General features: G+C 39.4%; 1 protein-coding gene across 5 annotated transcripts in view; it reads right to left on the minus strand.

Annotated features, from left to right (window-relative positions):
• The window catches only part of LOC120529657 (nuclease EXOG, mitochondrial-like), a 78,587-nt gene that overhangs the window by 30,799 nt on the left and 33,203 nt on the right, over positions 1-14,585 (minus strand). For all 5 annotated transcript variants that reach the window (XM_039753650.1, XM_039753651.1, XM_039753648.1 and 2 more), the window contains exon 4: positions 11,806-11,882. In XM_039753650.1, coding sequence (XP_039609584.1) covers positions 11,806-11,882 — 77 coding nt within the window. The remainder of the gene's footprint in view (positions 1-11,805; positions 11,883-14,585) is intronic.

The following is a 14,585-nucleotide window of genomic DNA, read 5'->3' on the forward strand; positions in this document are numbered from 1 at the left end:
ACAAGTAAATAAGGTAGGCGAAAATAGTTAAATAAATTTACTGTCTGCAGGCCGGATTGCATTATTTTGTTGACGTCATATATAGGCTGGTGGGTAGGGGACGGGGGGCCGGATATGGCCTGCGGGCCAGGAGTTTGAGACCCCTGAACTACCAAGTAGTGTGGTTGACAGTAAGACTTTAGGGACTTTCAAAACTAGACTTGATGTTTTTTTTTGAAGAATTAACTGGACAGAACTGGAGAGCTCTGCTGGGCTGAATGGCCTGGTCTCGTCTAGATTGTTCTAATGTTGTAATGAACATTCCCGATTCTAACTGGTAGCTTTATTTTTAAGGCTTTACCACCAAAAAATGTCCACAATGTTCTTTTGGTCCAAACATTTCCAAATCCAATTTAAAGCTATGACACTTGTTCTTCCCCAATATATGCCTGCTGTTACTTGTACTGAATATTTACTACAAAGTACACAATATGCTTTCACTGATGTGAAATGTGCAAATAAGCACTTTGAGTCTCGGGATAATTATTAAATAAGTGACTTGACTGATTCTTAATCAAACAGACATTTGTTAAACTCCACCTAGTTGCTGCTAAATGCCAGAAGCACATGAATCTATCTGTATGTTGAACATCTTATTTAAGGTTTAAAACAGAGAATGTGAATACAAAGCAGAAATGACTTATGAGCTTGATTAGGGTAAATCAGAATAATGTTGCAGGGCTGCTCTATTAATTGTAAATATCATACACTTGAATTGCAACATATTCCAGTAAAAAGAATTTTGTTCACTGATCCCAGCAGTTTAGTAATGGTTACCTTTAAAAATGTTTAAAAACCTGCAGTAATGTACATGTTACGAATGTAAAAGTGATACAATTCTCTGAGAAACAGGCAGTGAATGTGCAAGTGCGTTAATTAAACAGATGTAGTAGGATTTTCCTTCAAGTTCCATGACAGTTTTTCAACACAACAGATTGCAATTATAAAACAACCTCTAAAGCCCACACCAAACATGAAGTCATATAAAAATGTAAGTACACCCTCTTTGAGTTCTATGCTGTTACATATAGGACATAAAACATGTCACACACATGCGCATGGGAGGCAGCTAAAGGGCTTGAGTAAGGGCAGTTCAGAGTCATACCGGGATGTGGCAGAGTGTTGTCCAAAACTCCCAAAGTGGACCAACAGAAAATGGCACATCTGCCTGCCTACAGAAAAGATGTAAAACATGTGCTCACATTTATAACAAAAGAGCATGTAATTAGATGGCGCATCGCATAAAGGGATCATTTCCCTGCAGATCATTTAATGTAGTCTACCAAATCCTCTGTATGAAATGTCCCGACACTGCCCTCTATGTGGGAGAAACTGGACAAACAATCTGCCAGATAATTCATTTACACAGGTTCCACATTAAACATGGCAGCACAGATGTTCCTGTAGCAGCCCACTTCAACAGCCATGGACACTGTGAGAGGGACTTTAAAGTCACTGTGCTTATGGGCAACTTCAGAACACAACAAGAGAGAAAAGAATGTGAAGTGAAACTCATGCTAAAATGTAACATATTACAACATGGTTTAAATAGAGTCAAGAGTTTTATGGCCAGATATGAGGATTGTTTACATCTCTCGCCCTGTCCCAGACAACCTGACTACAGATTCACATTGTATTGAAAAACTCATCAGAAACTTCAAAAGACTTTGTTGGACAGTTACCTTATCCAGCGATCTTGACTATATTTTGTTCTCCTCTCTTGCTAAATGAATCTTAGCCTGAAGAGGTCTCTTAATTTTTTTAATTTAAAATGTCTCACTTAAAGGTTTTCCAATGTAGTTACTTGTCCTAGTGTGTATATAAACACAGGGAACTCCAGTTTCTGGATTACATCTTGGCTGAAGAAGGGGCCCGAGTTGCTTCAAAAGCTTGCATATTGTAATCTTTTTAGTTAGCAAATAAAAGGTGTCATTTTCATTAACTTTTCACCACATCCATAATGGCTAACACGGTACAACATCCTAAAAATGTCCTGGCACAGGATTCAAGCACTGGACAATTGATCTGGTAGGAAGCAGCACTAGCAACACTGGGTTACATTACAATGAACTAATGCTAAAAGAAGAAGAAAGTCTACCTTTTCATTTTTTATTTAAACAAAAAGGAATGGAAATTATGTAAGAAAAAGTGAGTGCTGTCTCGCTGCTTCCATAGCAATGAAGATGGCAGTTAAAGTAGTGCTAATTAAGACTTATACATCAGGAATAAAAGAGTGTTCCTACTTTTTCATGTGACTGTACATGGAATAACAGGATAACATTTTGATTAAATTAGATAAACTTTATTAATCCTAAGGGGAAATTCACATGCATACAGCAGCAGAAACATTAAAACAAGGATACAGACTCACAGGACAGACAATACAGTCAAATCCATCAATCTCAGTAAGTCGTCTTCTTTTTTCAACTGCTCCCCGTAAGGGGTCACCAAAGCAAAACATCTTTTTCCATGCCCTCCTGTCCTCTGTATCTTGTTCTGTCACACCCACCACCTGCATGTCCTCTCTTGCCACATCCATAAACCTCCTCTTGGGCCTTCGTCTTTTCCCCTTACCTGCCAGATTCTTCCTTAACAATCTTCTCTCAACATACCCAGCCTCTCTTCTCTACATGTCCAAAGCAATCTTGCCTCTCTGATTCTGTCTCCCAACCGTCCATCCTGAGCTGACCTTCTAATGTACTGTCTATCCTCATCACACCTAAAGCAAATCTTAACATCTTTAACTGTGCCACCTCCAGCTCTATCTCCTGTTTTTCATCAGTCCCACCGTCTCCAACCGATATAACATCTCACTACCGTCCTGTAGACCTTCCCTTTCACTCTTGCTGGTACCAGTCTGTCACAAATTACTCCTGACACTCTTCTCCACCCACTCTGCACTCTCTTTTTCATCTCTCTTTCACACTCCCCATCACTCTGTACGTTTAATCCAAGTATTTAATCTCATCCACCTTTGCCAACTCTACTCCCTACATCTTCACCATTCCTCTGACCTCCCTCTCATTCACACACATGTATTCGGTCTTGTTCCTAGTGACCTTCATTCCTCTCCACTCTAGAGCATATCTCCACCAGTCCAGGGTCTCCTCAACCTGCTCCCTATTATCGCTAGAGATCACAATGTTATCCACAAACATCATAGTCCACTCGGACTCCAGTCTAATCGTCTGGCAACCTGTCCATCACCATTGCAAATAAGAAAGGACACAGAGCTGATCCAATCTCCACTTTGAATGCATCCGTCACTCCTAACGCAGGCCTCAGTTACACTTCCTCATACATTTCTCTGCCACTCCTAACTTCCTCATACAATACCATAACTCCCCTCTAGGCACACTGTTATATGCTTTCTCTATGCCCACAAAGACAAACTCCTTCTGGCCTTCTCTGTACTTCTCCATCAACACCCTCACAGCAAACATTGCATCTGTTGTGCTCTTTCCTGGCATGAAACCATGCTGCTGCCTGGTAATCATCACCTCCCTTCTTAATCTAGCTTCCACTGCTCCTTCCCATACCTTCATGCTGTGGCTCATCAATTTTATTCATATGTAGTTACTACAGTTGCGCACATCCCCCTTATTAGCAGAAATCAGTACACTTCTTCTCCATTCTTCAGTCAACCGCTTACATTCCAAGAATACATTCAATAATCTGGTTAAAAACTTAGCTGCCATCTCTCCTAAACATCTCCATGCTTCCACAGGTACATAATCTGGACTAACAGTCTTTACATTCTTCATCCTCTTCATAGCTGTCCTTACTTCCTCGCTAATGCACTGTACTTCCTGATTCACTATCTTCACATCATCCAAACTTCTCTCTCATTCATCAGCCTCTCAAAATACTCTTTCCATCTGCTCAACACACTCTCCTCGCTTGTGAGTACGTTTCCATCTTTGTCCTTTATCACCCTAACTTGCTGCACATCTTCCCCAGCTTGGTCCCTTTGTCTAGCCAATTGGTACAGGTCCTTTTCTCCCTCCTTAGTGTCCAACCTCTCATACAACTCATCATACGCCTTTTCTTTAGCCTTCGCCATCTCTCTCTTCACCTTACACCTTAAATCTTTGTACTCCTGTCTACTTTCTACATCTCTCTATCCCACTTGTTCTTTGCCATCCTCTTCCTCTGTATACTCTGCTGTACTTCTCCATTCCACCATCAGGTTTTCTTTTCCTCCGTCCTCGGTCCAGATGACACACCAAGCACCCTTCTAGCTGTCACCCTTACTACTTCTGCTGTAGTTACCCAGCTGTCTAGTAACTCTTCACTGCCACCAAGTGCCTGTCTTACCTACTCCCTGAACTTAACCTTACAGCCTTCCTTTTTCATCTTTCACCATTTGATCCTCTGCTGTCACTCTCCTCCTCTTCTTGATATCCAACATCATCCTACAGACCACTTTGCAGTTTCCTTCAGACTGGCCTTCCTGCATAGGATATAATCTACCAGTGTGCATCTTCCTCCACACTTGTACGTCACCCTGTGTTCCTCAATCTTCTTAAAATACGTATTCACCACAGCCATGTCCATCCTTTTAGTAAAATCCACTACCATCTGACCTTCTGCATTCTTCTCCTTGACAACATGCCTACCCATTAACTCCTCATCTCCTCTGTTCAACAACAAGTCCATTGAAATCCGCTCCAATCACCACTCTTTCTCCCTTGGGTACACTCCCCACCACTTCATTCAACTCATTCTAGGAATCTTCTTTCTCACCCATCGCCCACCCAATTTGCAGTGCATATGCAGTAACAACATTCATCATCACACCTTCAGTTTCCAACTTCATAATCATCACTCTGTCCAACACTCTCTTCACCTCCAAAACACTCTTGACATACTGTTCCTTCAGGATAACCCCTACCCCATTTCTCCTCCCATACACACCATGTTAGAACAATTTGAACCTTCCTCCAACACACCTGGCCTTACTCCCCATCATCTGTTCTCCTGCATGCACAATATATCAACCTTCCTGTTTTCCATCATATTAGCTAACTCTCTCCCCTTACCAGTCATATTGCCAACATTCAAAGTTCCTACCCTCACCTTCACTCTCTTTACCTTCTTTCCCCCCTGCCTCTGGACACGCCTTTGCCCCTAATCTTTATTCATCCAACAATAGCCCAATTTCCACCAGCACCCTGTTGGCTAATAGTGCTGATGGTGGCCGTTGTTGACCCGGGGCTCGACCAATCCGGTATGGAAATCTGTATTGTTGTCCACATATTGATCTGGCAAAATTTTAGACAGGATGCCCTTTCTGATGTAAACCTCCCCATTTATCTAGGCTGGGGACCGGCATGAAGAAACACATTGGTTTGTGCATCTCCTGTGGCTGGGTTCCACCAATCTCAATAAGTAAACAAATAAAATTTACTTTACTAGGGACTAAATGTATTGAGTTCTCTTACTAGGTCAGGATTCACCAGTCTTCAGCACCTGTAGACCCGTATAAATGGTTTATGAATCTGTCACTACCTATATTACATGTATTCATAGCTACTATACATTTGTACTGTTCAGCCATCTCGATGTGATGGTCTTTATCTAGCTACTGCTTCTATCTGTATACATCTTTTTCAGTCTATCTTTGGACAGGCACTCTCCTATAAAGAACAAAGTGTCCTAATCCTATTGCTTCTTATCCACAACATACACAACTTCCCTACAAGTTATTCTACTCGGCTTCTGGTTTACTCTCTACATTGTGCTGTCCAGGTTGGAAAACTAGGACTCCTGAAAAGTGCTATCCAACTTCTCAAAGTTGTCCAGAATACTCCTGCCCACTTGATATATTCTCTTCCTCACTACATTCTCACTGCTGTTAGGGTCTAGCTTATACCTCCCTGATCTGACATATGACTGTCTTCTTCACAATACTCACTCTATGGTCTCTTTATGTTTCCCTACAAACCTGACTCCTTAATGGCCTCTAGATGGACTAATACAGTGGGTATGGAAAGTATTCAGACCCCCTTCAATTTTTCACTCTTTGTTATATTGCAGCCATTTGCTAAAATCATTTAAATTAATTTTTCCCTCATTTATGTACACACAGCACACCATATTGACAGACAAAAAAAAAGAATTTTTGAAATTGTTGCAGATTTATTAAAAAAGAAAAACTGAAATATCACATGGTCCTAAGTATTCAGACCCTTTGCTCAGTATTTAGTAGAAGCACCCTTTTGAGCTAATACAGCCATGAGTGTTCTTGGGAAAGATGTAACAAGTTTTTCACACCTGGATTTGGGGATCCTCTGCTATTCCTCCTTGCAAATCCTCTCCAGTTCTCTCAGGTTGGATGGTAAACGTTGGTGGACAGCCATTTTTAGGTCTCTCCAAAGATGCTCAATTGGGTTTAAGTCAGGGCTCTGGCTGGGCCATTCAAGATCAGTCACAGAGTTGTTGTGAAGCCACTCCTTCGTTATTTTAGCTGTGTGCTTAGGGTCATTGTCTTGTTGGAAAGTAAACCTTCGGCCCAGTCTGAGGTCCTTAGCACTCTGGAGAAGGTTTTTGTCCAGGATATCCCTGTACTTGGCTGTACTTCATCTTTCCCTCGATTGCAACCAGTCGTCCTGTCCCTGCAGCTGAAAAACACCCCCACAGCATGATGCGGCCACCGCCATGCTTCACTGTGAGGACTGTATTGGACAAGTGATGAACAGTAACTGGTTGTCTCTACACATACCGCTTAGAATTAAGGCCAAAAAGTTCTATCTTGGAGTTTGCTAAAAGACACCTGAAGGCCTCTGAGATGGTGAGAAATAAGATTCTCTGGTCTGGTGTTTTAACATAAAGACGCGCTTTAGCTCTGCACTCTGTAGGAAGTAAGTAAATAAATCCAAATAAATAATATTCGATCTGGCTTTTATGCAAGTAACATATAAATGTCGATGTACAAGTATAACAAAACAAGTGCACTTTTATTCAAAACTATAACCGAAGAAAAAAGAAAGTCACAAGTACACTGCAGAGCTTCCTGTGTTTGAGCGACATGGGCATGCTCAAAAAATACACGTGTAATGCCACGAAAAGTGCACACAGACACTTCAGTTCGCAAGCATTGGTACGAGAATGCAGTCAGACTTCTTTTTAGGGCACATACACCGTCCTTGGTTTATTTACTTACTTCCTACAGAGTGCAGATCTATAGCACGTCTTTATGTGAAAACAGCAGTGTCAGATGAGGTGTGGGGGGGGGATAGGGTAGGATCATGAACGCGACTGAGAGAATTAAACTGAATTTAAAAAAAAAAGGAAAAAAAAAACAAAGCTAACCTTTACAAGTATCATACATTTACACTGGCTGTTACAGACTGAAATCTAAAATAGTAAAAATAAAAGCAGCTCACTTCTCAAAACGGACTCATCGGGGATCGAACCCGTGAAGTTTTGATTACCAGTCAACAGTTGATACCGTTGTGCCACCGAAGCAGTCATAGTAAATGCGTGTCAATGTCGCCCCCTAACGCATGTTGTTTTTCTGCAGTTATATTTTTGAATAAAAGCGCACTTGTTCAATTTGTACCTTTTGTGAAAGTGTTTCTTTGATATTTGGACTTCAGGCTTCACACATTATAAACTTCATGTCTACATTTTGTCAATTATTACTAAAACATGAAAAACGTGTCTTTAACAATGTGTTTACATACATCGTTGTAGACACGGAACACACATGAAATTCATGTGTTCCAAATAATGATATAGTATTTATAAAAAGTGTGATTTTGCTTGACTTCTCACTCTATACAACTCCAAGCAACTGACATGCAGGTTAAACAGACTTGAGCTGAGAAAACTGTGCGCCAGTGGGGCATGTGATAGCAGACTGCTTGCTGCTTATCAACACATTTAAAGGACAAAAGACGCTGACAGAGAGGTGAAAAGCGATTTAAGGTGGGACGGATCTACAAGTTTTTTGTAGGCTCTGGTAATTCTAGTGTTAAAAGGAATATCCCACCTAAAAACTGTCATCTTTTTATTTGATACTTACCCTGAATTGCTTGTAGTAATGACAGAGAAAAAATAACTTTGTCATGTTTTAAAGGAGTATTTAGATAACAAAATTCCTGATACAACATGCTTCAATATGAGAACCTACAACATCAAATAATATTAAAATGTTCATGAAAAAATCTCAGTGTTGCATAAACCAGATGTCTGGTATTCAGTTGTATGTTACCATTGTCCCAAACACATATACTTTTGCTATCATATAGTTACATAAACTATTTCCATAAACTCTTCTTCTGCCAATACAGAGAAGCACATTTAAACAGGATCAAGCTTCTAAAATGAAGACCCACCTCTACCCTCACTCGTTGGTTATTAAGCCACAACTGTAATCTGTCTATTATATAAAAAAAATCCTGGGATGAGACAAGACTTTTTTAGAGAGATGAGACATTTTCAGAGAAATAATTTCAAGCCCCATTAGACGAAACTTTGTGCCAAGAGACGAATTGAAAACCTAACAGGTCCAAGCGGAGGCGGAAATAAAAGACAAGCAGTAGAAGAAGAAAAGACAAAGAGTACAAGACAAAGTAGAATGTCATAAAGAGGTTCAAAAACGTTGGCACGATACACATGAAGAGCAGGTTAGAGATTATGAAAGTACTAAAATTTGAAAGTCTCAAAACTACTCGGTGAAATAAAGGAACAGCAAAAAGAGATCGAATACAGGTAGTCCCCAAGTTACATACATCCGACCTTTGACTTACGAACAGGGCTGCAGCTACAACGCATGCGCCTCAGTAACTGACGCTCTGTTAATCTTCAGCCTGGGGGGCGCTGCAAGTAGTGGCTGGACGAAGGCCAGGGGCGATTTCACTGCTCGTGCAGTGTAGTGTCCCTCAGGCGGCTCACAGTGACCCTTGGTCCATAGTCACCGGGGCCACAGCTATCGCTCGTGTGTAGGACAGAGGCTTGATGGGGCGGTTCGCTGCCCACCCACTACGCCTCCGCAGCTACTGCTCCTGACTGGACGCAGGCTGGATGGAACGGAGGGGGTCGTTTCACTGCCCACCCACCACACACGGCTGCCCCATTTGTTCTCGTTCATTCTTTAGTGATGCTGCAAGCGGTGACCTGGTTGTGGCTAAACAGGAGCCATTGAGGGTGAACGGGGTGGCGGGGGGTAGCATTGTAGTGTGCCTCGGGTGGCTGCGTGTTGAATGGGGGCGGTGGTGGGCGATTCACTATCTGCCTTTGACAGCACCGTGTTCGTTCTCAGTGGGCGGACGCTGCAGGCAGCATACTGTAGTGGAAGTGACTGTGTGGTGGACGAATGGTAAACCGCCCCTCGCCACCCACATTCATTTTTAATAGCAAGCCTGCTTGTACTGTTACGCACATAGCAGGAAGTTGTTTCTTGTCAGTACATCAGACGTATTGACGACGGGTGCCTTCCTGCTGTGATAGCGTGTACAGTGCTGCGCAGAAGAGCTCATCTTTTATCTTCACCCTTCAAGAATGCCTCTGAAATACAAATCTGATGCAAGTGCTGGTGATACAGTAAAGAAGAGAAAAACCATCACCATTGAAAATAAAGCAGAAATAATAAAAAGGTCAGAGAAAGGTGAAACTCCATCATTCACTGGCAGAGCACTTGGTTACAATCGGTCAACAATAGCATTTATTAAAATAATGTACCTGTTCCGACTTACATACAAATTCAACTTAAGTACAAACCTAAAGTCCCTATCTCGTATGTAACCTGGGGACTGCCTGTATATGGACATAGGTTATATGACATAAGTATGTAGATATTGTTCGGTTTTAAAGTTTAAGTTGGAGACTTGTAGATCGTCTAATTTGTGTTGCCATCAGGGAAAAGTAGTGTTTCTTCCCAATGAAGAGGCATATCTGCGAGAAATAAAAGATTTGTTATTTGGTGAAAGTGAAATCCATAAACACTACAGGCAAAATATCAGAATCTGCAATAATCTGTTCACGTTTGCATCATTCAATGTTCAAAACGTAGATTTACACGATTCAGGACCATACGCCATGAGAATCTGTGGTCCCGCAACAATTAAAGCTACTATAAGTTTAATTTCAAAGAAACCACAATTCGGTCAGATTTAAATTTACGATTACGGAGAAGCGACGCAACATACAATTGAAAGAGCTAAATGATTAGATGTATTAGAAATTTTGCAGCCAATAATGGATACAAATCCATACGTCCAAAAGTATCCCACTTTACACAAAATTTATCTGAAAAATAAAGACAAAGAAGTTTTCTTGGATTTCTATATGAATCAGTAAGATCACGCTCGCATACATAATAAACCAACATGTGAAGAACTGTCAGTGACAATAGTTTCGAAAGAAGGAGAAATCAAGGACAGAGTTGATATTCGTGTTTATCCAAAAGCACAGCACGATTCGTCGCAAGCGTCAGATTCAAGAAATGACTACTGCATAGGGCCCGCAGGGGGTTGGTGAGCGAAGTGAGCAGGGGGCAGAGCCCCCTAGTACTTCTAGATTTTTCAGAGGCAGTTTGTGAAATTGTACCATCGACTTCACCTTCTGCTTGTAGAAGCATCTCAGATGTGCATAAATACAAGGCATTCTTCCATCTGATAATGATTTCCCTTTATTTTCTTTAACATTTAATCTCAAATTATGCACCTTTCTCAGACCACACTCGATGGTGTTAATAAGATCTGGAGTGCCAATTTAGCATTACATAGCAACTACTAACCAATGAATTTGGGGGAAGTGGGTCTTCAGTTCAAAAGCCCATTCTTGTTTGAATGTGCTCTACTGTTGTGCATGAGATAGTTTTCTGGAAATAGTTTATGAAACAATATTTTAGGTGAAACACGTGTTATGGATGTTGTGAGCATACAACCAGATAACCAACAGGTGGATTATGTGACATAAGGAATTTGAGATTTTTTCATGGATGCTTTTATATTGTTTGCTGTTGTTCAGTCTGGCCCTTCATCAATGCAATCAGCAATTTTTTTTTTATCTCCAATATTCATAAAAACATGAAGTTAAAGTTTTTTCTCTGCCATCACTATAAACAAAGTGGGCCAAACAATAGATAAAAAAATGACCATTTTTGATGGAGTATTCCTTCAAGATAAAAACAGATAATCCACCATTGTATTTTACACATAATTGACATGCTTTTGACTTTTAGATATTCTTCAATTATAGAAACAAAAATATTCAAAATCAGGAATTAACTCCTAGAAATGTGCAATTAATGACTATTTTTGAAGACCGCTCATGATTTACTCTCATTGTGGCAAATGGTTTCACTTCAAAGTACACTCTAGTTTTCCATTTGCTTTTCCATGCTTAAGCACACATCTGTCCAGACCTGATTAAACCAATTCAGAGTCACAAGGGCCACACTCTCTTGTCAGGCAATAGCACATTAAAGGGTCCACTCATGCACATACCTAACCAAGGCCAGGTTAGAGTTTCCAGATAACCTAATACGTATATTCTTGAAATATTCTAAGTGAAAAATGGAAATGCTTGAGAGAAGAAAAACACACACAGACACAGGAGAACATGCACACTTCACAAAGGTTGCCCCCAGGCACAAATTAAAAACCCAGGAGTTGCGAGACAGTGGAGATAATCACTGTACCAAGAGCTGCTAAAGAGAAACCTGAGAATGGATGAAACAGCCTGTACAACATTAAAGTTTTCATACATTCTTACCTCATAAAATTAAATTCAGAATAGAGTGACAGTAGCCCCTACCTGTTCCAAAAGCCAGCATTATTTTCGTAGTTCTGTGGCACAATGTTGGAGAGGTAAAATGTTTCTGTCATTGACTGCTTTAAAAAAATAGGAGAAATCTTATTCAATAAGTAGTACTACAACATGAAAAAACTGTAATTTGTATTCAGATTATTAAACAAAAACAAAACTTCCATTTTCTCTCCCCTCTCCCAGAATAAATTATACAAAAACTGTTATGAGCCAGTTCCAATGGTAACTTGGTAGTCTGACTCTTGAATTAATACACACTCAGACATTCTCTTGCTGAGTCGCAGCATGCTATCTGGAGTCATGGAGACACTTAAGCTACGTTACAACTGCTTATTTCATCCAGCCCAATTCCCATTGCTAGCATATAGGAAACAAATCTTTTTTTCTTATTTACTGTGTAAATAACATACACACAGAATTGAATCACTGAATCTAAATGTGGACATTTAAGTTATATTTTAAACATTACCCTTAAGGATGTGCTGCTTTAGTACTTACAATTAATGAAGGAAAATGACAGAAAATTTAGGTTAGTGGTTTAAAGACAGGTTATATGTTTGATTTTACCATGGGAATGCAGGCAAGATTAGACTGATTAATAAAGCCATATATGAAGAAATGCAGAATCTTCTGGTATAAGGCTGATATCTTCAATGGCAATGAAAAAATTAAAGAGCAAATAAAATAACTCTCTCACTTCCACATTATCACAGCTGATTACACAAACTGTTCTGCTGCACTACTGGCATAAAGATGTCACCTACCTAGACACTCACTTATTCGTGCATGACTGACTGTATAAACAGGGGGATTACATGTAGGCTGCAAACATACACAGAAAGAGGAAAAAATATGGTATCTAAAAAGAGAACATTTTAAATTTGTATAGCATTGCAACTGTAACCACAATAACCTTGCAGCAAAAACGAATTAAGGCAGGGATACCCTGTGTGAACCAAGTGGCTGTAAAGCATAAGGCTGGGCCTTGACATCCCAAGTAAGTCATTTAACATACCCCTGTTTCACATGAAAAAAAAATCGTCTGCATCCATAGGGTACTGTTCAGCATAGAAAGTCACTATATAAAAACAGCATATCTGTGCATTTCAAGTCTCAGAATGAATCACATTCATAAAACTGAAAACATGCAGAATGCAAAAAGAAGAAATGTCAACACATGAACACATTTTACATCAGAGTGACAGACAACTGCCTAGTAAGAGCTCAAATCAAAAATCAAGGCAGTGGCGTTGATTAAGAAATGCATAGCACGTCTGCCCCTGTGGTGGTTGTTGGGTTTTTGAGATTTTTGCTATACCACTGATAAAACTGCTCTTTAGTTTTCTGGCAATTGATACAAAAATGGCTGCACTGTGTCACAATTTTTGAGCTCCTACATGAAAGAGTACTTTCACTACTGAAACATGAAAATTCATGACTGTACTCCATTAAAGTGTTTCATTTGGTCAGTAACGAACACAAAAAACCTTTTAAATTAAATTCAATAAGTTCATCTAATAATAGAACATAAATCCATAAAATCATTAAATAATCAATAACTAATTATAATTAATAATAAATCATTTATAATTTTTTACATTTATATTTTTTATTTTATTAATTTATAATTTATGAAATAAATAATTCCATAAATCCTCCAATTTGTAATCCAAGCTTGAGTCAAAACACAACATAATGGATGCTGGTTTGACTAAAATATCAGCAGCACTGCACATCTGTAGTTTTTGCTCATTCCTCAATGATGAACAACAATTTATCAAGTTGCTTTAATTGGGTCATTTCAGTATGTTGAGCATTTTTCTATTTCAACAATTCCACTGTGGCCTTGCTGTATGTTTTGCATCACTGTCCTCCTGGTCCATAAATCTTCTCCCAACACTGGAGTGTCTTGGAATGGTTTTCTTGCAGGTTTCTGTGTACGTTGTTCAATCCATTTTACTTTCTGCCATCACAGATCTTCCAGGCCTTGATGCAGAAGAGCCGTCATCTTCATGCTGCTAGGTAAAGATGTTATTCTTTGAGTAGAATACAGAATACTGTAGTACAGAATTGAGTAGAATACAGAATACTGTAGTACAGTACTATAGCTGGACCAAATAAAATGTTGAATTTTTGGAGAAAAAAATCCCAATTGTAGCTTACCCAGAATATTTTTATGCCAGGTATTTTGAATACCGTGCACCAAGAGCACTTTAATTCTAAAGTGACCATGAGCATATTTATAGTCTGTCAGAGAAAAGTAAATGAATAGTTACGGAATTTGTAGGTTTTTTCATTGTACTGAATTTTAGGGGCTTCCAATTACATTTATTTAATCACATACTCCACAATAGATTGGAAGCACTATGTTTAACATCAGATGGAGCTTTTACTTATTCATTTAAGAAGTTAGACATCTTGTAACATTGCAAGATGCTGGCAAATTAATTCAAACTTTTGTTTTAACTCAACTAGATTACTGTAATGCACTCCTAACTGGACAACATAAGAAACACATCTGTTGGCTGCAGTTAGTTCAGAATGCAGCAGCAAGAATCTTAACTAGAATTATAAAATCTGAACACATCTCACTGGTAATAGCATCAAAACTTATAAAGACCCACCTTTTTATTTGACTTTTTCACAGCAGTAAGCTCATTCTCTTTTTAATAGATTCTATATGCATATAGACGCATTCATTAGTATTTGCAATCATTAACAATCTCTACTTTTTTCTGCTTTCTTTTTTCTGTTTTCTATGATTGCAC

This window comes from Polypterus senegalus, chromosome 5 (genome assembly GCF_016835505.1).
Source record: "Polypterus senegalus isolate Bchr_013 chromosome 5, ASM1683550v1, whole genome shotgun sequence".
In the NCBI taxonomy this organism is placed as follows: Eukaryota; Metazoa; Chordata; class Cladistia; order Polypteriformes; family Polypteridae; genus Polypterus; species Polypterus senegalus.